At 36.8% G+C, this 27,968-nt stretch overlaps 1 protein-coding gene across 1 annotated transcript in view; it reads left to right on the top strand.

The window, feature by feature from the left end:
* GLY2 (Metallo-hydrolase/oxidoreductase superfamily protein) overlaps positions 1 to 27,377 on the top strand; it is a 129,907-nt gene extending 102,530 nt beyond the window's left edge. The window contains exons 6-7 of the mRNA XM_089831237.1: positions 26,459 to 26,635; positions 26,879 to 27,377. Of these exons, the coding sequence (XP_089687363.1) occupies positions 26,459 to 26,635; positions 26,879 to 26,953 (252 nt within the window). The 3' untranslated portion in view covers positions 26,954 to 27,377. The remainder of the gene's footprint in view (positions 1 to 26,458; positions 26,636 to 26,878) is intronic.
* The last annotated feature ends 591 nt before the right edge of the window (positions 27,378 to 27,968 follow it).

Below are 27,968 nucleotides of genomic sequence, written 5' to 3' on the forward strand. Positions count from 1 at the left end.
GACACTCCACACCATTCAATCCTTCAAATGTGATGTTTTGTACTGTAACTTCTTTCTTTTGAGTTTGCACCCTTGGTCTTACTTTATCTTTGCCACTATCCATCTTTCGAACAATTTTTACTTTGGATGGCAACATTCATTTGTCTTTGTTCATCACAGAAGAGTTGTTCCACTATTTTCTTCAAATCTGTTTCTTTGCTCCTAAACCATTGACTGTCTTTGTTGGCTTGTGAAATTCGTTGAGTATAATATCAAACCTTTTTCCACAGAGTCTATCCATAACTATTGTACGATTTTACCGTTTTTGTCTAGCTTCAGCTGTGACTGTATAACTGACTCTACTAACTGGTTCACGCGTAGTCTTCACCAGTTTGTTAAATTTATCTCCTGTATTCTTCCTTGTCTCTGTGATTTTTCCCTTGTCTGGTTCGGTCTTCTTCTGATTACTAATAAATAGTATTGTGTACAATCTTCTTACTCACCTGACCCTTCATTGTACGACCTAAAGCAACTTGGCATTGTCAACTCTCCTTCACACTAATGGGTCTCCTTGGGATTTGTCGGCAGTGTTATGTATTTCCAACTTTCCTTTGATCTGAGAATGTATGGTTATCCCATTTAGTAATTCCACACTATATTTTCGTATTATCAATCTTTCCGTAAGTATGATTCTTCCTTATTCACACTCACTTTTTTTTTACCTTGCAATCCTTATTTCACTGCCCAATGCACTTTGCATTGTATTTATATGCCCTCAAATGTTTCTTGTTGTGCATTCAGTCTGCCTTTTGATGTCGCATAGTGGATTTTGTGTTGTGTAATTTTTTTTTGTGTGGATGCTATTTCTTCACAACACTTTGTGCAGAGTTTTCTCTACGGGCCTCTCAATGTAGTTGGGTTCTCCATCTAATGCTTGTGATCTTCCCTTCAAACCACTGTCATCTTGCTATATTGTTGTTTTTTGTTCTTTCAATCTCAACTACTTAACTATTGCATTGTATGGCAATATATTATCTCTTATTGCATTGTATTGTCTTTCCCTTTGTTTTGTGCGATACTTGTTTATATATTATTCTTCTATGTACCTTGCAGATCTTGTTTCATTTATCACCATACCGGATGATGTTTCCATATGGCCCTTGGTTTTTTCCTCCTTGTTCACTGTGTGTAAAGTTGTACTGGTTTTTCTCTTACTCACAGGCTTGATCCCATATGGGAATGTCGTACGAGCAGTCCATTGTACGATGTCACCTCTGTATGGTGAATGTCGTACGATGAGTTCTCATTTTCTTTTTCTTTTTAATTACCTTTGGTTAGACTTGCCGCAACAAATTGGATCAATCCTTTGTACTCATTCGTGGTACAACCTCAACTTCGACCCATTCATAGGATTAGGGACCTTAGGACCAAAGAACCAAAAATCTGAATTGGATCAGAATCGGCAAGGCTTACTCGAATTGTGAATCGCCTATGAATCGCTTGAATCGCCGCAATGAATTGGCGAAGTGAAAAACCCCATGAAATTTAAAGATTTTAATGATTTAAAACTTGTTTCATGCACCCTTTACTAAATATAACTAAAAAACACTATAACATCATTAAATAGAAGTTAACATAAATAAACAAGAAACCTAACTGATAAATCCATCACATACGTAAAATGTAAATTGTTGCTTAAGCAAATAAAAATCATAGGATCATAATGAGTCATGACATAGATATATAGAATCTAGATTATAGATTATAGAATCATAAATGTAAGACGAAGATGCATAATGACAATCATAAAACCAAATCAAAATGACATCAAATCATAATGTATGTAAGATGAAGATCCATGATGAAGAATCATGAAACACATGTCTATCTGTAAAGTCAAAGTGTAAACAAAATGAAAAAACAAGGCTCTAGCTCAAGCCTCGGGCTCATCATCATCCTCAAGATCAGCTGCAGCCTCAGGGTCAGACTCAGCGTCTAAATGCCTTCTACAAAGGCGTCTAAGGTAGGTCCTAGAGGACCGCTGAGCCATAGCCCCTGCATGTATGATGGGTGCATGAACATCACTAGGGCCTGCATCTGTGGTGTGCTCTATGCGTCCACATGTGTGTTTGCCAATGCCTGAACGTGCCCTCCTCTACCATGGCCATAGTCTCTGCCTCTATATCTACTTGGTCAACCGATTCATGGTCTTCCTCAGTGAAGACTGCTGCATTTGTGGCCTCAGTGAGCCACTTTGACTTTGGATCAATCTCCTCTAGAATGATCGGAGAGGAGTCAATGGTCAAAATCTGTCTGGTCCTAAGGTGGAGGTTGTAATGAACAAATACAAGATCATTCAACCTCTGCACAAACAACCTGTTTCACCTTTTCAAGTGGATATGCTCGAACATGGACCAACTACGCCCACATCCAAAAGCGCTGCTAGGCTGACTCAAAATATGGATGGCAATCTTCTGAAGATTTGGGGTTGATTGCCCAAACATTTGCCACCATCTATCTGAGATGAGGGAAAAGAAAAACAATTAGTCTCATTTACAAGCACAACTTTAAGGCTAAAATTTAAATTACAAAATCAAAAACTAAAATGCATAAGTCATAACAATTATGAATTAACTTTAAGAATATATTGTTTTTACGTGGCTGTAATGATGTGTGAGCCTCTATGACCATCCTACTAGAGAAAAGCGACCCCTCCTTATTATTGAATTTGTCCAGCTCAATGGTTGTAGTTGCGGCACTACCATCAGGACTCAACCTCTGCATGACTGTGTATAGGCCGGTAAGAACCTCCTCATCCGCCTTGAAGTTAGGAAGGAAACGATATATTGGATTAAGGTAATAGGCAGCTGCATGGATGGGCCTATGGAGCTGATTCTACCATCTCCTATCAATAATGACCCAAATGGGGCCATACTTCTCCGACACTCTTGCATATTGGGCTCTAATGGCCTCCTTGGCCTTATCCATGCCCTCGTATATGTAGCCTATAGATGGCTTCTCCCCATCAACAGTTCATAGGAGAGATACAAGGGGCTCACTGATCTGCATATAATGTAAAAATATAAATTGAGTCAAGACTCAAAGCTAAATTATAAAGCTAAATCATTAAATAATTAAAATTATGAAATAATAAATAATAATACTAAATGTTAAATTGTAAAAAATTTACCTTGATTATTTATTGAGTAGGTGCCCAAAAACCATCCTCATCAAAGAGGATATTCCCCACATCTATACCCGTGGTGGTCTTAGCATAGGAAGAAGAAACAAACCCCTCCCCAACAATCATGCGCCTTAGCTCTTCCCTTGATGTCATCAAGGACTTTAGTGTGATGAAATTCGAGGCAAACCTCATGATGCCCGAACGAGCTAGCTCCCTATCTTTCGTGTATTTCCTTATTGTGGCAAGGACAAATGCATGGTTATAGACAAACTTGCATATACTTTTTTCCCTTTCGACACATGATTTTACCCACTCAATCTTACCAATGTCCTCCAACATGAGGTCAAGGCAATGTGCGGCACAAGGAGTCCAAAATATAGTGGAGTGCCTCTCCATCAATAGTTTGGCTGTGGCAATTTTTAAAATTAATTAGAAAAATTCAAAATTTGATAAGTTAAAAAGTTAAAAACTTAAACTGTTAAACTTAAAAGTTTACTTGCAGCAACATAACTTGCTGCATTATCCGTCACCACTTGCATCACATGTTCTTCCCCCTCCGCTATGAATTCCTCAATAACCTCACACAAGTATGTGACATTTTTGACTTGAGAGGAAGCATCAATAGATTTGATGAACATGGTGGATCCCACAAAATTCAAATAGAGTGAAACATTTAATTATCATGATTATGATTCATGGACTATCAAAAAATTAACAATCAAGAAATTAGCAATCAACAAATGAAAATTTAAATTAGCATGTAGGAAAGTTGAATGATCAGTCACCTCCACAGGAAACAAGAAAATTGAGGAGTGTTTTTCCCCTCCTATCTGTCCAACCATAGTCATAATAGTGCAACCCTTTATGGTCCATTCCTTTCGGTTGGTCGGCTAGCTCAAACTTCATGTCTTCTACCATTTCATCTAAGAGGTAGCCACTTAACTCAACCTCAGTAGGGGCTTTAAAGCCTGGACCACAAATAGTTACGGCATCTATCATGCTTTGTGAATAAGGAGTCCTGTCACAAATAGATTATGATTAGAAATTTAGTCTTTAGATAACAAATCATTATGTAATATCAAATATGAATTTACGATTACACAAGTAGAAATATTAAATAATAAAAAAAAAAGAGCAAATACAAAAGAAATAATTACCTCGCTGCAATAAATGGAATGTTGCAAAAGTACCATAACTTGCAAATTTGTTTTCTAGCAGCATCATGAATCTCCTTGTTCAAACTACTCATGCTCTCAAGCGAGGGTTGTGAGCTAGGAGTAGTGCGTGGCACAAAGTAGCTACCCAATCTGGACTTCCGCACTCTAGGCTGAAATATAATAGACCCAGGCTTAGTATAAGAACAAATAGCACTAGGACAAGCACTGGGACTAGCAGTAGCACTAGCAATAGCACTAGGACGAAAGGGAGGCCTAGAAAACCCTCTCCAACACAACCTGCGGATGCGGATGCAGGTGAGGGCGCATGGGAGCCAATAGCACCTAACTGTTCAAGTTGTCTTTTCTTATTTAACTTCTTTTGTTCCAAAGCCTCTAATGCCATATAACATTTTCTTTTTGCCTCAACGGTTTGTTTAGTGCACGGGGTAATATCATGTCCAGGTATGCCTATAATATGATATTTGAATCTATAGATGCCACCTGATTTCTTTACAAAATAACCATTTTGTTTGATATTTTGTCCTTCCAGAAAATTCTTCAGTATAGATCCAAGCCTCATCCTTTTTAGGCATTATGGAAAATGAAAGCTCAGGTTGCTACAATAAGAAAAATCCATTACAAACTTAAACTAAAAAAAAACAGCAAACCTACATTATTTTTGAGCAAATTGTACAATGTAAAATCAAATGGATGTTTGCAATTTGTTGTAAAAACTAATTGTAGGGTTTGCAAGATTGCACCTTGCAATTTAGTAAAAAAACATGTAGAAACTAAAAGACATTCAAGATTTATAAATGAAAACTTTAAAAAATTGACAAAAGAATGAAAAATAAACTAACATACAAAAAAAATCAACACTTACCTCTTGCAAATGAGTTGAGGAGTGTTGCTATTTGCTCCTTAAAGCTCCCAATTGACAAAAGAATGAAAAATAAACTAACATACAAAAAAAATCAACACTTACCTCTTGCAAATGAGTTGAGGAGTGTTGCTATTTGCTCCTTAAAGCTCCCAATGCAACTTATGGCCTCCCCAAATGAATTTTTGATCTCCTTGATGCTCTTCTTTCTTGCTGTTTGCAACCCTATGGTTTCTCTTTTCTCTTCTTCTCTCTCACTTTTCCTCTCTTCTTCTCATACTAAACAATTAGAAGGCCCTTTAGGGTTATAAGAAAGAGGAAAGACACAATAAAACATAAAAAAAGTGTTTTATTTTTTTATGTTTTTAAGTTGCCAATTCATGCTAGTTACGGTTGATTTCACGTGCCGATTTCTAGCGATTCATGGCGATTTTTGCATGAATTGCGATTCAGGCGATTCATGCGATTTTTGCCCCAAAAATCGGCAAGCCGATTCACTGACTCACCAAAAATCGCCTGGCCTTAGTCGGATCGCCAAATCGCCTGAATCACGGCGATTCACATTACTCTGCTTAGGACCATTCAGGGTTGACAATTTGATTGCTCAATTATCTTTGGCCTCTCGAACACTATATGGACCCAACCATCTTACCTTAATTTTTTTGGGCTTTATTTCATTGCACCCGTTGTACTTCAACACCATCTGTTCTGAAGTGAACCTCATATGCTTGATATGCTTATCGTGCCATAACTTTTGGTGCTGCTAAGCTGCCTCCATCTCCCACCGGGCCATCAATCTCCTTTTGTCTTGTTTATTCAAGGCATACAACCGCTCCCTCGAAAATGTCACCCAATCTGTTCTCGATGGCTAGAAGACTTGACACCATGAACTCCCTCTATACAATAGCTTCTTGACCATACATCAACTGAAATGGTGTTTGACCAGTCATTACCTTATATGATGTATGGTAGGTCCATAGTACTGATGACAACTTTTCCTCCCAATCCTCTTCAATGTCACATGATTTAAAGTAAATGCAACTGAGGAGATGCAGTGGAGCCTTTGAATTGTTGACAATCCATTCTTTGTGATTGTACGAAGAGATGGGACACAAGCTGGGGAAGATGATTAGATTGCCACTGTCTTTGTCTCCAAGAGGAAAAAGCTAAAGATATTAAATTAGCTAAAAAAGTAAAGATATTAACTCCTAGATAGAGAGTTGATGGTAAAGATACCATTTTTTAGATTCGTTCGTCTACAAACTATTCTAGTGTAGATCGCATTGTTAGGAGAGTACTTGAAGAAGACTTCATAAGATCCACAACTGTTGTAGCATGAGTCTAACCTAATATCACACATTTCTAAGATTGCCTAGGAGTATTCATCTTCAAGAAGTAGAAGTAGTATGATGTTTCGTATTTGACTTAATAGCAATGTCCTACAGGGATGCATCCTCCACCAAAATACTTGGTTTCCTTGTGGGGGACTTGTTCACGACTTGGGGACTTGGGGAAATATTCCCCACAACGCTATCACTTCCACCACCCCTACCATCTCTGTTAGAGATGCCATCAAGCCGCTTGCTATATGGTACATGTCATTACTAATTGATTCCAACCTTAAACCTTGTGAAAAGTAGGGTGCCTTTCATGGGGCACTCATAGAGATTTTATATTGCAGATTTTGCTTGAAGGTTTCAATTCACCTCTACTTTTATATTAGCATTGCCCCCACCACCACTAGTTTTCTGTCGTCCCCCATTGTCCACTCACCACCCCTAAATTTAGGCCACTGGTCCCCTAGTCCCCAAAACCCATCCTTGAGTTCCCCTATTAGAGAACTCCGTGGAACTATGCTTTATAGAATGTTGGGCTTATGCTATATTGCTAGGATATCGGTTCGTCCCCTGCAAGCTAGGCTTCTACATTTGATGCAGATGGATCCCAGATGCGTCCCGAGGCCCTACGGATGCTGGCCGGAAGCTAGCGGTAGGCTTCCAGATGCATTCGGGAGCCTGGGGCTAGCTTTCGGTCAGCATCCGCAAGGCTTCCGGACGCATCTGCGGGCCCAACAGCTGGAAAAGCTAAAAAAAATGTAACCCGTACCAATACCGTAATAAATCCACTGGCACTATACTATCCTGAACTTGACTTTTTTGTTTTTCCCCTTTAAATGTAAACCCTAGAGTATGAACCTACTTAACCAACAATATGAATGACAAGTGATATTCCAGATAGGTATTTGCTCAACTCATTCTTAAATAACACATTCAGAAATCTATTCACATGCAAGTGAAAATACGAGCAGCAAATTACACCCGCACTTTCACCAATAAATTTGTCTTTCCAAAAAATGATATTAAAGATTCACACATAAGAGAATACAGTACAAACCAAAAGCACTAAACGAGAAACCTTACAACAATTCGGAAGCATGTTATTGCCTTATACAGAAGTAGTATAATAACCAACAACTTCCAACTAACTTCTAAAGTGTTATTGTATTATACAACAGCAATACAATAACCGAAACACAGAAACCAAACCTAAATACAGATTCAACAGTCAGATTGGAACGATAGGATAAGAACCTGTAAGTGTGAATGAAACATCCGAAGTGATGTTTCCTGGGACAATGAGTTTGCGTCTACTGTTTGCTAGCACAAGGGGCTATGTCCTGCAACTAGTTGAAAGTTGAAGCTTTCTGAGACTCTCAAAGAGAGAAATTTGAACTGAATAATTAAATCAAGCATGCCATAAGGATGAGTCTCCTCCCCTTTTATCTTCACAACAGTGACTCTCCAACTTCTCCCTAATAAGTCGTCTTATTTCTCCTCGTCCTTTTGTGACCACATGGGTTATTAATTTGACCTTTAATAATAAATCTCCAAGTAGCATAGTCAAATTTAGTATTGAGATTTCGTTCCTCTTAATAATTCTAATGTCCCCAAAGAAGGGACATTACAAAAAACAATAAAAAACATTTTTAAACACTGAAGTTGCCCATTAAACATGTGTTGTAATTACATTGTTAGTTTTTTTTTGCTATGAAACCCTAAAACGACCCTAAAGGTGAATATTGAAGCATTCACAACTCATTTTGGAACTTTGCTTGCACCTACAACCACTATTCATTTGGTCTCTAGTTTGAATTGTCATTGTGAAGCTAAGTTCATAATTTTTGAAGAGGATCGATCGAAGAGGGAGAGATAGCTTTCTTGAAGGAGTTTAAATCATTTAAGGTAAGTGATCAATCCCATTCTTGAGTATTTTGATGAATTTTGTTGAATTTTTGATGAATTTTTTCAAGTTCTTAAATATTTTTTTCAAGTTTTTTTCTCATTTTTTTTTTGAAAGATATGTAGAAGCAAGCTTGGGTATCTATTTTAGTAGTTTTTTCTTACTTCTTTCCACTTGTATGCATGGTGTTCATAGTTGTTAGGACCTAATTAAAATTTATTTATGTTCTTAGAATAGGTTGCAAAAAACTAGGCAAGAATGGATACCGGTGGTAGTGCTAGTCAAAGTTTAGTGGGGAGCCAAGGAGGGGAAGGGACTGATAGTTTCAAAATTGATATAGGTTCTCCTTTGTGGAGACTTACAACATGGATATCATAGGTTTCAGTAGGTGGCTCATTCTATTGGAAGTGCAATTATTGTCAAAGTAACAAAGGAAAACCTTTGAATAACTCATATTCTTGAGTGAAGCTTCGTTTTATGGGTCCTGCTGGCAAAGGATTTGGAATGTGCAATGGTAAAAATTGTACTGCGATGACTATTGCAAAAATACTTTCATTTGTAAGAGAACAAGAAGCTGTTGATGCATTGATCAATAGATAAAAAAAAAGCTACTATTAAGGTCCTTCCTCAAAGAGCAAGTTGCATGCACCCATTGAAACAAGTGCATCCTCCCAACACCCATTCTTGCAAGTACCTGTGCCAAGAGAGGATGAGGAAGAAGTGGGAATTTCAACCCGTAAAAGAGGCCTATTGCACGCCGCATTTAAAATGGAGGCATGCGACAACACTGATGATGCTATTGGACATTGCCTCTATGCGAATGGGCTTCCTTCAACTTGGTGAGATCGCCATATTGGAAGGAAATGGTGGCAGCAATCAAAGAATCACCAGCTGACTACACAAGTCCGGGGTATGAAAAGGTGCATATGACTCTATTGCAACGAGAGAAGACACATATAGAGAAAGACCTTTAGCCAATAAAAAAATCTTGGTAAACTTTGGGTCTAACTATTGTGTCAGATTGTTGGAAGGATACAAGAAACCGACCATTGATTAATGTTATTGCAGTTTCCCCCAAAGGGGCAATGTTTTTGAAGTCTATTGATTGTGAGAGGCAAGTGAAGGATTTCAAATTCATTTCTAGAATTCTCATCGAGGGCATCAAGATGGTGGGTAGTGAGAATGTGGTACAAGTGGTCATAGACGATGGGAAAAATTGCAGGGGTGCAAGTGCTTTAGTTGCGAGTTGGTATGAGCATATTTTTTGGACCCCGTGCACTGTTCACTCCCTTGATCATGCAGAGGATTGACATTGAAATAGAGTGGGTGAAGAAAATATACCAAGAGGGGAAGGACATATAGATGTTTTTGACCAACCACCACCTGTCACAATCCATTTTTAGAACATACTCCAAATTGGAGTTGTTGAAGGTAAATTGATTTTAAAAAGTTACTAAGTTTCATGGATTTGTAATTTAGTTAAAAAAATTATAATTATATTGTCAATTGACATATTGTTAACTTGCTTAGGTTGCTGAGACCTGTTTTGCATCTCATACAATCGTTATGAGATGACTCCTCAAGGTAAAAGATGCATTGGGCCAAATGGTCATCGGTAAGCAATGGGGTGTATGAAAGATCTCAAATTCAGAAAGAGCACAAAGGATCAGGGATTTGATCTTGAATGAGAGTTGGTGGGCTCATGTGGCATATGCATTGGATTTCACCGAGCCCATCATGACTATGCTCTATTTTGCTGATATGGATACACCTTGCTTGGGGGATGTGTATGATGGCATGGACACCATGGTTGAGAAGGTAAAACATTCTACACAAGCACATGAGAGTGACCCCACACAATGCGAAGCCTTATGCAAACAAGTGCAAGCAATTATTCACCATCACTGGAATAAGATGACTACCCCATTGCATCTCCTTGCATATGCCTTATCTCCTAGGTACTATATTGAGGAGTTAGTTGGTATGCCGAGCAGAGTTGCACCATTTGCGGATGAGGAGGTTGCTGAGGGGTGCCACAAAGCTTTTACAAGACTCTTACCACTGGAAACAATGCATGAAAAAGTGAGGGAAGAATTTGGGCTGTTTGCTTCGGGGTTAAGGCATTCTCCATTTGCACTAAAGGGCCAAAATAGAATGGGAGCCATCACATGGTGGTACATGTATGGTCAACCTTTCAAGCATCTTCAACCTCTTACAATCAAGGTCCTATCACAAGTAAGTTTTTTCTTTTGTTTTGTAAATTTTTTTTAAACTTTTATGTTTACACTTGCATTCTAGAATTTAGTGTTTCATACATTCTTTAAAATTAGTTTGCTTTTTATTTGTATGTTTTGTGACAACTATCTAGGTTGCTAGTGCTTCTACTGTTGAAGGGAACAGTGAAGTGCAACCGGTTGGGCTCCAAGAAAGTTGAGGACTTGGTCTTTGTCCACACCAACTTGCGTCTTTTGTCACGTAAGAATGATCATTACAAGGAAGGGGCAACAAAGCTTTGGGATGTAGCCCTTGAGTGTGCAGATTTGGATGCAACACTTCATGATCTTATTACAGTCGGAGACGGTGATGATGATAGCATGGCACGTGGTGCATCTAGCATAAGTGGAACCATGTTTGGTTCAAATGATCTTTTAGTAGTTGGAGATAATGATGAGAATGTGGATTTTCTTGCGAATCCCTATGATTAAGAGTTAGACTTTGATGCTAGTTGATTGAATCTTCAATCGTTAATTATGTTTTTATGTTGTTTGAATCTTGAACATGACCTATTTGAACTTATTGTCAAAGACTAAACGCTAATGTTGGACAAGCACATATTGATATATCATATGAATTTTGAAATATATTGAATTTTGATAAAGGGGTAAGTATCATAGATTCATAGTCATACTATCAAATGATTTGTTTTTGTATATATATTAGTATATTTCTTGCATTTCTTTGCATATATATATATGTTTCCTCCCGCATCTGCATCCAAAAAAAAAAAAGAAAATCCCCGCATTCTGTATCCGCTTCCGGAATCCTCGTCTGAATCGGTAACTTAGCTATATTGTAAAAGATTGAAGTCTCTGCAAAATATTCTACAAACTTCATCTGAGAATTGATACACATTTTTGATTGATCTTGAGCTATCCAATTCCTATTTAAAGTAAGTTCTTGCAAATTTATATTTGATGTTGATTAAAACAATTTTCAGGTTTCTTAGCTGTTTAAAAGAATCGTGTAGAATCTTTCAGTAGTATGATGGTATCAGAGTCTAAGTCCCCCAGCCGTGGGGTTTTGATTGATGAGCAAAGGGGAGTAGAGGTACCAACAAAGGGAGCAAAGAAAGGGTACTGGTATGTGTGATACAAGTGAGGATGAGGCAAAGGCTTTCTTTAGGATGATTGAAGAGCTTCAACTTAGTGTGTCAGAGGCATTAAAAGAAGCCAGGTTGCGAGACTCGAGAGGACTCAATCAGAATGGTTAAAAGCTTTCAAGATAGGAATTAAGGAAGTGGTTCTAACTGAGGCAAGTTTGCTGCTGATAGAAAAAGAATCCTAGATAATACCAACAATTTAGGCTAATTTATTGACAAATGAAGAAGTTGATGAAAGAAAGTCAATAGGATCAAACCACTAAAATGGATTGCCTCGCAGCCAAATATAATCTTTGGATTGAAGCAGTCAAGAATAATAAGACCTGCATAGAATATTGTGAACTGAAATCAAAGTACATAGGAGGAAAGGCTAAAATGGAAGGAAGGATATTTAGCATCATTTGGGAAGACCACAATTCCCAATTTTGATGAGACAAGTAGTACAAGGGCATGTTTACAAAAACTTGACACTAATTTTCATTGAGTCCAATGATGGAGGAGGAAGCCATCAAGTTTGCCACCCTACATTTGGAAGTAGCCCATGAATGGTGGTATCATGAATTAGTAACTCAAGGGCATGTTTCCATTTCCACCATAAAAGAATTCAACTAAAGATTGATCGAGACACTTCATAGGACACACCTAGAAGTTGATTTCGGAAACCTAACTGAGTTGAAACATGAAGGAAAGGTGGAGGATTATGTACTTGAGTTCCAAAAACTTGCTATCATGGTGCTTGATGTAATAAATGGGAGATGTATAGTGCTTTTTGTTAAGGGGTTACGCAAGGTCTTAAACCCTACAACTTTCCAAGAGGGCATCACAACAACTCTTAACTTAGGAGGATTCAGTTGCAAGGGACAACCTTAGTAGTAAGAGTAAAAATCCCTATGTAGTCGAATAGGCCTTCCCAAAGAAATACAATACCTCCGAGGATATCAACAGAAAAAACAAGGCTAATGGATATTAGTAGAAATGAATTGAGGAAAAAGTTGTGTTTCTCATGTAAGGAACCATGGCAGTTGGGGCTTCGATGTATAGAAAAAGGTAAGTGCATTAGATTGAGGACAAGGAAAGTGTATTAGATTGAGAAAAGGGAAAGTGCATTACATTAAGGCAATCTCAGATGAGAAAAATAGAAGGTGACGGAGCTTGCCCTAAAAGTGAAACAAAAAGTATTGAAAGGCCTGCTTGAGGTACTATTGCAGTTGTCACAAGTGAACCATGTTATAATGCATGTTGCATAAAAGGGGTCTTAAAAGGACATAAGGTAATTATTCTTGTTGAGAGTGGAGCTATTTACAACCATATGAATGAGGTGTGGTAAAAAGATTGGTACTAAAGCTAGTCTTAATTGAAGGGTTTGATGTAAAAGTTGCTAGTGGAAGCTTTGATGAGGATTTCACACCATCGTCCCATTGCAAATGGACACTCCTCTTTTAACTTTGGTTGTAGGAGTAGGTGGCTTGGAATCTTAGGTGGTAGCAACTTTTAGTCTCCAAGTCAAGAGGAGGATCCAAGGAGGTTTAGTAGCAAGGAAAAAGTGGGAAGTCAGTCAAGTCCCTGAATCTAAGTTTATAGAAGGGAGGATTTCAAAAGGCATGAAAAATGACCAAGTATGAGATGGTGAGTTTAAGAGGTGTTGGGTGGATATTTTGCAACTGACAGTTTTGGTTAAAAATCCAATTGCAAAATAGGATGACCAGCCACAACGTGTGAGACAGAGTCTCTCCTACCTTAAAGGGAAGGCTCCCCCTTCTCACCGTTCCTTGGATCAACTCAAGGTAAGCAAGAAGTCGAGATTTTATAAAATGGGTGTTACCAATATCCTTTCTTCTTATCTTTCAAGAAAGAGTCCACTTACTCATGGAGTGAGTAATGGGCAAGGTGAATCTCTAACTACAATTCTATCAAGAGCTAGAAATAGTGATACCGATAAACCTTCACTAACACAAAGGCTAGTTGAAAATGTATCGGTTTGGCTCTAAGTCCGGTTGTACTTCTATATGAAAAACTTTACAATTAGGGCACAAAGACTCCTAAAAGTAAGAATAACTTAGCTATTTTGCGAATTAAGAAAAAAGTATAAGCTACAGACAAAGCTTCTAGCTATATATTTCCACAATCGCCCTTAGTCAAAGCTTTAGCTGTGATTGCTTCTTAAATCACTATGCTCTTTTATTGAACACACAATAATAACATGAATCAAGACAATAGGCACAAATTACAGTGAAAGCTTCTAATTTGCTCTATCACAATTACTTCCAGTCAAAGCTTCGAATCCAATTGCTTCTTTTATTCACTTTTCTCTCAACTTTGTACTACACAATCAAAGTTATGCTTGCACAAATGTGGCAAAGCTTTCTTGCATACAACAAAAGATGATTTTTACAATGAGAGGGCACTCCTTTATATAGGCATAGGAGTCGAGAAAAAGGCGGAGGAAAAACTTGGAGCAACTCAACCAACTTTAACTTGGTCTAACGAGAAGAGAAATTTAGGGTTACAATAACTGCACGTGCAACTCGCATTACATCTTTTAACATACATGTAACTTGCATTACATGTAATTACATTTTTTCATGCCATGCATCCACTCCAACTACAAATATGAAAGAAGAAAGAAGATGGAAAAGAAGGAAACAATCCTAGGGATTGTTTTGAAGAGCCTTGTACTTTGACGATGCAATCTCGGATGATCACAAGATTGGAAGTTCTTGTACTTTGTACCGCTGCATTCATCTTAACCATGGTGTTGCGTCTTTTGATAACCTCTAACTTTGATGAATTATCCATTGTCATTTGAAAACTTGATGTGATCCAACTTTTCTCACTCAAGTTGTCATGAATTCTCCTTTCTAGATTAGCACAAACTGGAGTCTCTGACACATTGAAAACCTTCTCGGTGGTGTTTGGATGTAAATTCAGAACAACTTTCCATCAACACCTTTAACTCTTTTTTTTTTTGAAGTAAAATGCTTGGCACATGGGAATGCGTGCAAATGAAAACTTTTGACTTAAAAAAAGTGACTCGGGCTTTCAAGATGTTACTGCATGAAAATTGATTACATGTAAGTGCAACATGTAACAGGGATTGAAAGATGAGATGAGATGCAAATGTGGATGGAAGATGAGCTTTTACATGTAAGTGAGAATGATAGATGAGGTGCAAAGCATGGAAAGATGTGAAAAAATGGAAAATCATGTATTTGCTCATGGAGGCGCGAATGCATATGGAGAGATGAAAATGGAAAATGTAAGAGGGATAATGAACTTTATACTCATCTTTGGTAAAAAGATGAAGTCGAAGTACATGAAAAATGAAAAATGACATCTTTTTGACTTTCGAAAAGTGACTTTTGGTCAAAATCGGACCTTTGAGATGTTATTACACGTAAGACATTTTGTGTAATCGTGCTATGGGAATGGATGTGAAAAGTGAGATGAGTGAAAATGGAAGCAAAAAATGAGATTACATGTATGTGCAGATGGTGAATGAGATGGAAAACATGTAATCACATTTGTTGGATGAGATGTGGAATGTTGTGACATGGAAACAAAATATGGAACGTGATGATGCTTTCGCATGAAATGAAGCAACAACAAGTTCTTCAGAAAAAACTCGTGACTTCTCCAAAGTGGAGAAAACTGGCAAGCAAGCACAAAACATAAAAACACAAAGAAAAACCTACTTTTGGAAAGTGACTCAAAAATGCCAAGATGCAAAGCACTTCAACAAATCTTTCGGTGTCTGATAGTAATGACGAACTTTCAGAATCAATCTAGTCTTTGGCAAATTCAGGCACTTCATCAACATGAAGGTAGTAATTACCCATCCCTGCTAATTCAAAAGGAATCTGAGCATGTGGATCATTGGACTTGACTACCACATACTTCATTTCTCTTTCAGGATACAACTTCTGCATAACACCTTTAATAGGTATTTTGGCTTCAGTCATATCCATGTTGAGTTGCCTTCCTACATCTTTGCAGAAATTGCGACCAAGTAACATACAATAGGAGGCTGGTACATCAACAACTAAGACCGCCGTTTCGATCTTTGTATTTGGGAAGGATGCAAAGGCAAACTGAGCATCTTTGATTTTCCCTTTCAGAGGCACTTGTTTGTTCTCCATAGAATGACAGCTACCAAAGGACTTGGTGAAAGTTAAACCTAATGCATCTGCAGCCTTGGCAGGCAGGACATTATCAGAGGACCAGAATCTATAACGTAGTTGCTTAACTTGAAACCATTGATCAAAAGATATAGATACAAAAGGCTCAATCTTTCTTGGAATTGAGGATGGAATGGTTACTAAGTTATTTGGCATATTTTTGACTTCAAGAGTAACCAAGTGAGTTTGGGTAGGCTGAGATTCTTTGACAAATTTAGCAAGTCTATCCAGCTGATCCGGATAGGCTTGTAGGTATTCTAAATCAGACATCTGAATTTTAGTTTTCTTAGCATGATTAATGGTATCAAAAGCTTGAAAAGAATTCGCTAAGGAAGAATTGAAATTTTCAGCCTGATTTTTAGGCATACTGGACTTTGCAACATTAGATGTAGGAGTAGTTTGATCAACACTTGATTTTTACCTAGATCATTAGGTAGGCTGGGTAGTGGTTTTCCACTCTTCGCAATGGTGATAGGCATTTGAGGAACGTCCAACTTCTTTTCAGCCTCATCTTGTTGTTGAGCCAACTTAGTTTGTGAATGTGTCATCACCGCATAAGTTTGTGCAAAATCAATTTCGTGATCTTCATCATTGTATCGTATGTAGCCAATAGTAGAGTTGCCAACTACTTGAGGATCATCATGATATAGAGTAGCATTATCCTCGGAAGGATAATCATCTTGATTATCATTCGTTGGATCAGCTTCGAATTAACCAGTAGCTGTGTTACGTTGTGGTGCTTCGAGCGCACGCCTCCCCGAAGGAGGAGGAAGCTTGTTGTGATTCTTAGCTGCATAATTATTTGCAGCATTAGGATAAGGTTCCCTTAGAATATCCTTATATGGTGCTACATATGAACCTTGAGATATCTGCTTCTTGAGAGCAAGAAGTTCATTTGCCAATTTCTGAACAAGTGAATCAGATGTACTTGATGAAGAAGATTCTGGGAAGGAATTGTTCTTAAATCGGCTAGCATCTTTGCAAATCTTGCCCGCAAGTATTAGATCCTCTTCAATCTCAGTTCCCAAAGATTGTGCGAGAGCCAATGTTGCAGGAGCAACCCTTCTCAATAAAAAACTGACTTCAGGGAGTTGAGTGTTGATGAAGAAACACTTAAAATTCGTGGCAGTGGGCTGAGAAGCTGCAAGAATTTATTGAACTTAGCAATAAACTCCTGCATTTCATCATTTGGCTCCTTTATTTGCATGAGTTGTGCTAGGAGAGCATGCTCATCTTCTGCAGGCTTGAATCTTTCAAGGAACTTAGTATGCAAAGATGCCCAATCTGTGATGGAATTAGGTTCCAGATTATAGAACCAATCATCTACTATACCTTGTAAAGTCTCAGTAAAGAGCCTTATAGATATATTTTCGTGTTGAACACCAAAGACTCCCACAACAATGTAGAAGGCTTTAATGTGTTCATACAGGTGTTGCTTACCATCTCCGTAAAATTTGGGAAAATTCTTATGAGAACCTTGAGGTAATGCATGCAATGGTGTTGCAAGATTTAATGGACCAAAAGCTGCTCCCCACGGACCAACAACCATATTGATGATTGGAAGGTTAGTAGTAGCAAGATGTAGTTGTCTAGTAGACACAAGGGGTTTGAGGAAAGACTGGGAATCTTTATTGTGTATAACAATCTTCCTTTTAGGAGGATAACTTGTAGTACGAGAGAGAAGGAATTTTGGTAAGTAAATCAAAACGAGCCTGTTGTTTTCAAAATGATCCGGTAGAACCTAAAGAACTATCACCCTTCTTTCTTCGGGAATACATGTGCTCAAAACTTGCCAGTGTGATAACCGGTAATGCAAATCAGAATAAGGAACTAAACTTCAAACAAAAGCAAGAGGCTTTCGAATGTGTTCGTAATCCCCAACAGAGTCGCCAAAAAACTGTTGGGTGGATATTTTGCAACCGATAGTTTTGAGTAAAAATCCAATCACAAAATAGGATGACTAGCCATAGCGTGAGATAGAGTCTCTCCTACCTTAAAAGGAAGGTTCCCTCTTCTCACCGTTCCTTGGATCAACTCAAGGTAAGCAAGAAGTTGAGAGATTTTATAAAATGAGTGTTACCAATATCCTTTCTTCTTATCTTTCAAGAAAGAATCCACTTGTGGAGTGAGTAATGGGTAGGGTGAATCTCTAACTACACTTCTATCAAGAGCTGGAAACAGTGATATCAATAAACCTTCACTAACTCAAAGGCTAGCTGAAAATGTACCGGTTTTGCTCTAAGTCCATTTGTACTTCTATATGAAAAGCTTTACAATTAGGGCACAAAGACTCCTAAAAGTAAGAATAACTTAATTATTTTGTGAATTACGAAAGAAGTATAAGCTATAGACAAAGCTTCTAGTTATATATTTCCACAATCGCTCCTAGTCAAAGCTTCAACTCCGATTGTTTCTTAAATCACTATGCTCTTTTATTGAACACACAATAATAACATGAATTAAGTCAATAGGCACAAATTACAGTCAAAGCTTCTAATTTGCTCTATCACAATTGCTTCTAGTCAAAGCTTTGAATCTAATTGCTTCTTTTATTCACTTTTCTCCCAACTTTCTACTAGACAATCAAAGTTATGCTTGCACAAATGTGGCAGAGCTTTCTTGCATACAACAAAAGATGATTTTTACACCGAGGGGGCACTCCTTTATATAGGCACATAAGTTGAGAAAAAGATGGAGGAAAAACTGGGAGCAACTCAACCAACTTTGACCCGGTCTAACAAGAAGAGAAATTTTAGGGTTACAATCAATTGCATGTGCAACTCGCATTACATTTTTTAACATACATGTAACTCGCATTACATGTAATTACATTTTTTCATGCCATGCATCCACTCCAACTACAAATATGAAACGAGAAGAAAGAAGATGGAAAAGAAGGAAATAATCCTAGGGATTGCTTTGAAGGGCCTTATACTTTCACGATGCAATCTCGAATGATCACAGGATTGGAAGTTCATGTACTTTGTACCGCTGCATTCATCTTAACCATTGTGTTGCGCCTTTTGATAATCTCTAACTTTGATGAATTGTCCATTGTCCTTTGAAAACTTGATGTGATCTAGCTTTTTTCACTCAAGTTGTCGTGAATTCTCCTTTGTAGATCAGCACAAATTGGAGTCTCTAACATGTTAAAAACCTTCTCGATGGTGTCCGGATGTAAATTCATAATAACTTTCCATCAACACAATTAACTCTTTTTTTTATGAAGTGCAGTGCGTGACGCATGGGAATGTGTGCAAATGAGAACTTTTGACTTTTAAAAAGTGACTTGGGCTTTCAAGATGTTATTGCATGAAAAATGATTACATGTAAGTGCAACATGTAACAGGGATTGAAAGATGAGATGGGATGCGAATGCGGATGGAAGATGAGCTTTTACATGTAAGTGCAAATGATGGATGAGGTGCAAAGCATGAAAAGATGCGAAAAATGGAAAAGCATGTATTTGCTCATGGAGGCACAAATGCATATGGAGAGATGAAAATGGAAAATGGAAAATGGAAGATGGAAGAGGGATAATGATCTTTATAGTCATCTTTGGTGAAAAGGTGAAGTCAAATTATATGGAAAATGAAAAACGACATTTTTTTGACTTTTCAAAAAGTGACTTATAGTCAAAATCAGACATTTGAGATATTATTACACGTAAGACATTTTGTGTAATCATATCGTACGAATGGATGCGAAAAGTAAGATGGGTGAAAATGGAAGCGAGAAATGGGATTACATGCATGTGCAGATGGTGAATGAGATGGAAAACATGTAATTGCATTTGTCGGATGAGATGTGAAGTGTTGTGACATGGAAACAAAATATGGAACGTGATGATGCTTTCGCATGAAATGAAACAAATGAAGCAACAAGTTCTTGAGAAAAAACTTGTGGCTTCTCCAAAGTGGAGAAAATCGACAAGCAAGCACAAAACACAAAAACACAAAGAAAAATGTACCTTTGGAAAGTGACTCAAAAATGCCAAGATGCAAAGCACTTCAACACACAAATTTGAAATTGGAACTTGGGAAAGAACCAAAAACATGAAAATGAACAAATTCTTCATCTATAAAGGAAAAATGTGCTTTCCATGGCATAGATTTCAAGTAGTGGCAATCATCAAGCAATTATGTGCATAAAAGTAGCGAGATAAGCACAAATTAAATGTCAAGGAAGAGAAAGTCCATTTACATGAAGATTAAGTGCCAAAAATGAAGGAGAAAGATGCTCCAATGTTGAAAAATTCTCCAAAAATGATAAGACTTTTTCCAACTTTGCAAATTCAAATGAGAAAGGGCAGAAAACAAGGTGTTTTCTATGGTAGATGCCAAAACATGCCCTAAAAATGCTCCAAGATCCAACGTTTTTGGATATGTATGCTCATGGGACATGAAGATTAAGTGCCAAAAATGAAGGAGAAAGATGCTCCAATGTTGAAAAGTTCTCCAAAAATGATAAGACTTTTTCCAACTTTGCAAATTCGAATGAGAAAGGGTAGCAAACAAGGTGTTTTCTATGGTAGATGCCAAAACGTGCCTTAAAAATGTTCCAAGATCCAACGTTCTTGGATATGCATGCTCATGGGACGTTTTGATAAAATACGTGTTTCACCAAGGAGCATGAGCAAATTGATTTGGTGTTTAAACATCAAATCATGCACCAATATGCAATGCAATCACCAAATAAGACCAAATCGATTCATATTGGAGCAAAAACATTGATAAAAAATGGATGTATTTGGATTTTTCTTCAAAAACATGCCATAGAATAGAGCTTCCAAAAACAATTTTTAGCATACTAAATCTATTCTTGATACAAGAAAACTCATTGCCAATTAAAAACGCCTTCAATGGAGAAGATTTCATGCAAATCCATCAAAAAAATCTCCCTTAGCATGTTTTAAAATTTCCAACAAGGTAAATTAGACCTTTTGGAGGCAATGACATGTTTTAAAATGTGCAAGTGATCAAAATCACACCTTTTGGAGGGCAATGCACATTTTAAGTTGCATCTCACATTTTGGATGCAAAGACATAAAAACTTACCTTTTGATGCAATGACATCAAAAAGGTTCACTTTTGATAGCCTTTTGATGTAATGACATAAAAAAGGTCCACTTATGTTTACAAGTTGAACTTTATATGCAGTGACATGTAATATATCCACTTTTGATGGATTTTATATGTAATTGTATATAAAATGTCCACTTTTGATAACTTAAAGTCATTTAATCAACTTAATTTCATAAAAATGTTACTAAATGGGACATAAACAATATTTATATATCATATTTAAATATATAACACATAAATATCATTTAAAAAGTAACATTTAAATGAGCATTTGATTTAAAAATAAAAAATTAAATTGAAACTATATAGTTATATAGTCACTTTAAGTGAAAAATTTAAAGATAAAATAACTTTAAAACATAACAAAAAGTGCATTTAAGTTATATTTTTCAAAAAGTGAGTCAAATTAAAAATATAACATGGTTTTTTAAATTTGTGCTTTTGTACCAAAAAGGTCCACTTTTGAGGCACTAAAACAGGCATATCGCTTGATTGACAACTCTGATTGAACTCTAGGTTAGATTGGATTGAAGGGAAAACTGAAAACCATGACATGAGCAAAACCAAAGGACTAAAAGCCAACAAACACAAATTCAAAAGCAAAGAAAAGGATGATGAAGGCTTCAAAAATCAAGCAAAGGCTCAACAGAAAGCAAAATGAAAAAGACTTGATGAAAGCCTTCTATAAAACAATTTGATTTATGAATTGAAATTAATCGATCGATCAACATTTAACAATTGAATATCAAATTTAAACTTAGAGATATGTGAAACTAGTTTGAAAAAGTTTCATGCTGTTACCAACATTTTGTGGTGACAAAATGCAGGACAAGAAGTGGAAATTCCTTAGGAAAGGGCATTTTCCGCCCTTCTCAAAATCCACCCACATTGGCATTTTTCGCCCTTCTCAAAATCCCAAAACATTGGCATTTTCTGCGTAGGAGCCAAGACTCAGTATCTCAACATCAGTTTCGATGGTCAAATCCATAGGCAAGCACGAGGATTTGGATTTCAATGTTTGCAATTCAGAATTGGATTAAGATGAAATTTGCCTTTGAAATGAATTTGGGGAGCTGATTAAGGCAAATAAGTTCAAGATAAAGTGGGGAATGAAATGTTGAAGTGGAGGAAATTCCCCAAGATTGGGCATTTTCTACCCTATTCTTGGGATGATGGAGGATTTTTTCTTAACTTGATGAAGCAAAGAGATAGACAAACTTTCAAGGCAAATTGAGGTTGAGTGGAAACTAGGAATCCCATGAGCATAAGGGAATTCGCTGCTCTAAGGGGAAACTTCCTAAGAAATGGAAGAACTCTTCCTTATGAGAAGCATCAAAAGCATTATGACACAAGTTTAAGGACAAGGAAGAGGGTGTGATCAATTAAATTGGAGAGAGAAGAAATGAGCAAGAGTATAGCCTTGGGAAAGACTTGATAATGAAACTCAAGAGTGGTCATTTTCAGCCATTTCTTTAGGATTCCAATCCCAACAAGACCTGAATTCTGTCCCCACCAAGCAAAGGAACTTACTCATTGCAGTCAGGTCCATGATTAATGCAATTCAAACTAGGCGAAAGAGGGATGATGAGTGGTCTGAATTAACAGCGTTTGAGAGGAAAATGACTGTCATGGGAAAATTCCCAAAGGCCAAAAGAAATCTGCTGGCTCTTATGAGTAGTTATGTAATATCTTCCCCAGGATATTAATTCCAGAAATTTAACAAATAGTTTTCTTGCAATTGATTTCAATATTGTATTGAAAAAATATAAAATATCTAGCTGGAATGGAGATTCTGAAATGAGATACTGATATTGCATTGAAATCTTCAGAACTATGACAAAATACCTAATCATAGTCACATAACTTACAGCAAGATTGGATAATCATAAATATTAATCTGAAGCACAAGTGAGATACTTGAGTGATATCTCCAAGAGATAATGGGTTTCCATCCACTACGTCCAAGCTTGAGGGTTTTCCCCCTCAAACCTGCTGGTAGTCAAAGCTTCCCAAATTTTCCAAGAGAACAATATCAAGCAAATATCCAACCATGCTAAAAATGAATCCATCATTCTTTTTTAAAAGCCCAATGTGGTGACTCTTCACTTTCCCTTTGGCTGTCTCTTCATCTTCTTTCTTTTTGTCGAATTTTAAATCCCCTTTTTAAAATCATAATGACTTATTAATTTTATTAAGCTCCAATAAAGTTATCTTTAATCCTTTATTAAATTTGCACTTGATTTTCGATATCCCATAAAAGGGACATTATAGTCCTCCTTCCTTGATGATTGCTTGTCCTCAAGCAATCATGAACTATTGGAGATATTGAGAAGAATAATTTACAGGGATTTTTGAGGACGTTCATCCTCTTAACTGGCACTCACTTTGCTATTGAAACGAAATAGTCAGGGTGTCTGAAGTATACACTCCCAGGTAACTGCATCTGCTGAATACGAACATGAATTATCAGCTAGGGAATCGTGAGGCTCCCAGAGGGGCTGATACAGACTAGACGGATACCTGTAGTGAACATGGGTCTGCAGACCTCTTACACCTGCTGTGCAGCCTCTGGCACTCAAAATGCAATTCCTGGGCAATGCTTTGTGAGCTGCAGTGTTTACAAGTAATGTACTTTCCTCTATGCAAACTTCATACCAGGCTGGATTATTTAGTTGGAACATTGTGGATGGTCTACTGTGAATGCTGATGCCATACATAGGTGATAAGAGTAAGGAATGAATGTACTATTTTAATAAATTAGACTACAGATTTGTATCAGGTTTGCGATTTTTTTCATACTCGGTCTGTAATTTCTGTAAGTTTTCCAAGTAGTCCCAAAATACATGATATTATAGATTGATTTCATCCTACGATTGTTCGAATGCAAAATTGGATTTGTATTTCATTATATGATTGTAAACATTTAACATTTAACAACAAACAAACAAACTTCTGCACAAAGTGGCAAATCAAAATCTCAGTATAAGCTACTGCAAGCAAACTGTTTGATGGAATCCCTGCGAGTTAAAAGAAAGCAATCTACCTGATCATAGGGAATAAAGCAGAACTAGAAATCAGATTATAAGACAACTGTTCGTCAAAATTTCTAAGAGCTGAGCAGATACAGAACTCTCAGAAGAAGGGTGGGTTATTACATTGTAGATACCATCTAATAGTAGAATTCACAATACTTCCATATTTGCTGCATTAAGTAGGCTCTTGGTCAACGTGTTGCCTGATTTGAATGGGGTCAGACAGCCCCAAATGGTGTTCTATTACACCCATATATTGTGTTTTTCTCTTTAAATGCTAATTAACTAGAGATTTATAATAAGTGAAATTGTTATTAATTTTCCCCTGTAGTGTTTGGCCAACTTGTATGTTTGGGGCAGATGTAACCAATAAAATAAATCTATTTTATGTTGTTTTACTTTATAGCCAACGTGAGGTTAGCCTCCTTTTGCAAGCCTTGAGGATGCTTATACAAGAAAATTGATCTTAAAAAGTGGGCATGCTTGTTTGAGAACTGACTCTGCATGCAGGCTTTGCGGCACAAAACCCTCAGTCATCACAAGAACAGAGGAATTATGGAGATAAGAAGTGGAGCCTTGGAATCGCAGCAGGGGGACCAGCAATTCTTCACAGTGCTCACACCAGGAAACTAGACCACAAGCTGTGGGGAGATGGTAAGACTGTTTTTGACTTCGTCTCTGACAGGGTAAAGCCACAGAGATTGGACGAGTGCCCAGAGCAGAGATACCATCTCCTAGATTGGTGTGCAAATTATTCTAGAGCAGATCACACTACGAAGGGTGTACTTCAAGAAGATTTTATAGGATCCACGAATGCTGTAGCATGAGTCTAACCTGATATTGTACAATCTAAGATTGCCTAAGAGTATTCATCTTCAGAGTATCAATATGATGTTTTTGTAATGAAATAACTTGCACAATAGAAGAAATAATATAAAATATTATATAAATACTTGATAATAACTGAGAGTAATAGGCCACTTCGAGGGGGCAACCTCCAAATATCTCCAATGAGAACACACTTCACAATATGATCTTGAAATAAGACTCACAACCTCCTATATATACCTAATTATACTTGGGCTGAATAGACACAACCCTACATAACACCCAGGCCAACCTACCTACCTAAATAATAATATAGTAATGATAACATGACTTAATTAAGGATTAAGATAGCCACAAGTTGACTATTCATAACCCTATATACACCAATATTAAGGGCGTAGCAGTTTCCTATTTGACTTAATAGAAAGTCAGACTAATACTATATTGTAAAAGATTGTAATCTCTGCAAAGTATTTTACAGACTTCATTTGTAAATTGGATACAAATTACTGATTGAGTCCGAGCTACCCAATTCCCGTTTAAAATTAGTTCTTGCAAATTTCTATTTGATGTTGATTAAGACAGTTTTCAGATTTCTCCGCATTTAAAAGAATTTCTTAGCATCTTTCATTTAGGCAAAGTTCCCACATTCTTCTATGCCCTAGATTCTCTAACCCAACTGACATTTTGACCAACTTATGTGCCAAGTTGTTTCTTTTTCTATATATATGCTCAAATCTCGGAGAAGGAATTTAAAAGTTGAGCCCTTAATGATGTTAGTATGTAATGATGTTAGTATGTTCCAAGAGGGTGAAGAGAGAGAGCTTTAAGACAATTGGTGGCATTAAAAGAATCTCTCTCAATAATCAGATGAGAAACTTTAAGCTCTTTGGCAAGCTGAATAGCCAAGAAGGCAGCCTTAGCGCTACATGATTGGATTAGATTCCCAAGCATTGTGCATAGTCCATCAAATAACTCTCTTTACTATTCCTAATAATTGGTCTCCCAGCAGCAAGGCTTGAATTTCCTTTTGCAACCCCATCATGGTTTAGTTTCTAATCAAATTTAGGGCAGGTATACTTGGTAGTTGAGGAGGTACTTTACTTCTAAGGACATGGGAAATGAACTGAATACACCTTAAGTGAATCAAATAATGCATTAAAACCACATTGGTTAGAGAGACAAATAACAACTCAAATTCTCATTTTCCAGGGATAAGCTCTTGATTTCTGCTTGAGGGCAAGAGGTCAAAGTTGGGGTGGTTGAGTCACTTGAACACAGCACCATTCTGGGAGGGTGGATTATAAAGAAAAGATTAAGAAAAAGAATATTACCCTAGGGCCTAGTATGCTAAAACAAGTGAATTTTTATTTATATATAACAGGTTTCTTGCAAATTCTGATAAATGAATATACCTATGTATTTTATAGTTTATATCATATCAGTTGTTTTGCTTATCATGTATGTAGATTATTTTGGGGGAGACATTTCTTGTGTCTTAACTCTTTTTTTTCCTACAGTATACTGTGAAGAATCTTCGGTTTGCATTGACCATTGAACCAGAAAATGAGAGGATCAAGCAGAAACTTTTATGGGCTGAACAGCAACGGAAGGAGAATAAATTCACAGTTCCATCAACCATTCAAGATGAACTGGAGTCTAATCCCTTTATGCGTGTGGATCTTCCAGAACTTAAGGTGATTTATCAATGAAAGGAAATGATTGCATTAATGCAGCTAAAGTTTTCCGACAATAGCAAGATTGTATTTACAGTCCAGCTAATTAACTTGCATTTATTAGGAACAATATAGAAAAAGAATTTCCCAATCAATTTTGAAGTACTGGTAGGATGTATTAATAATCAAGATCACAAAAATCTTGATTATGAACTACAACTGGATATTTATTCCATTAATGATTTTAACTGGTTTTGTCTGCAGGATCGTATAGGTCATAACTCTGCTGTTCATGTCATTGGAGAAATAAGGAAAATGAAGGACAGTTGGAAAGGTTAAAATAAGGACTATAGATAGATTACTTTGACGTTGACAGCATCTGTTACATGAGAGATCATGAAATAGTGATAAGCCATTTCTTAGACAGTGAAGAGCATATGAGAAATCAGTAAGTCATGTAAAACAGTTACCATATGGTTGTAGTTAACCAAGACTCCAAAAGAGGCTTCCCAGCTTCTAATTGTTGACTTTGCTGCTTGATAAATTTAGATAAAGGCAGAGTGCTGTAAGTATTATATATTGTTAACTCCTCTTCTATGAATCTGAGTGATACACTTTGTATATGTTGAATATATTCTGGTAAAAACTAGATGTGCACCTGGAATTCATAAATGTAGAACTTTCTGTACATGGTAAAGACATTTTCAACAAGTTTCATTCAAGGGTAAAACTAAATACAAACTCGTTAAATTTTAAAGCCTGACATTGGTGCCTGACTAAATGTGAGTTTATTTATGGTGAAAGGAACAAGATAATCTTCGTAGTTAACATGCAGAGAGCTTCATTGGCTACGAGAAGCATATACATCTAGATGAGCACTTTATGCTATATTGCTAAATCTGGCTTCAGGGCATGCTGGGTATACAAATTTATGATTGTTCTAGAAGCAATAATCCATAAAAAAATGTAACTACCTTTTCACCCTGGGCTGAGTTTTTCACTGAATTTCATTTTGATAATATGTAAAATGTTCAAATGAGTTTTTAACCAATAAAATTATGAATGGATCCCAAGAAAATCCTAATCTGCAGTTGAACTAAATCCATGGTTTTTAAGTAAAATGATTTTTGGTTTCTCACAGTTTTCTGATTTCTGCAATGGATTTCTTCTTTTGAAGTTGCCCTAATCTTAACCTCGTTTTTTCTTGAGCTTAACACAAACCTTAACCTAATTATTCCTGTTTTTCCAAATTTAATTTTGATAAGGTGAAAGTTTCAATTCTTTTCAGTTGTCATGTTAATTCATAAGATAAGACTTTTTCTGCTACTATTTAATATAGTCCAGCTTTAGCATC

Source organism: Cupressus sempervirens, chromosome 5 (genome assembly GCF_028749045.1).
Source record: "Cupressus sempervirens isolate cs-2001-9-10 chromosome 5, ASM2874904v1, whole genome shotgun sequence".
NCBI classification, from domain to species: domain Eukaryota; kingdom Viridiplantae; phylum Streptophyta; class Pinopsida; order Cupressales; family Cupressaceae; genus Cupressus; species Cupressus sempervirens.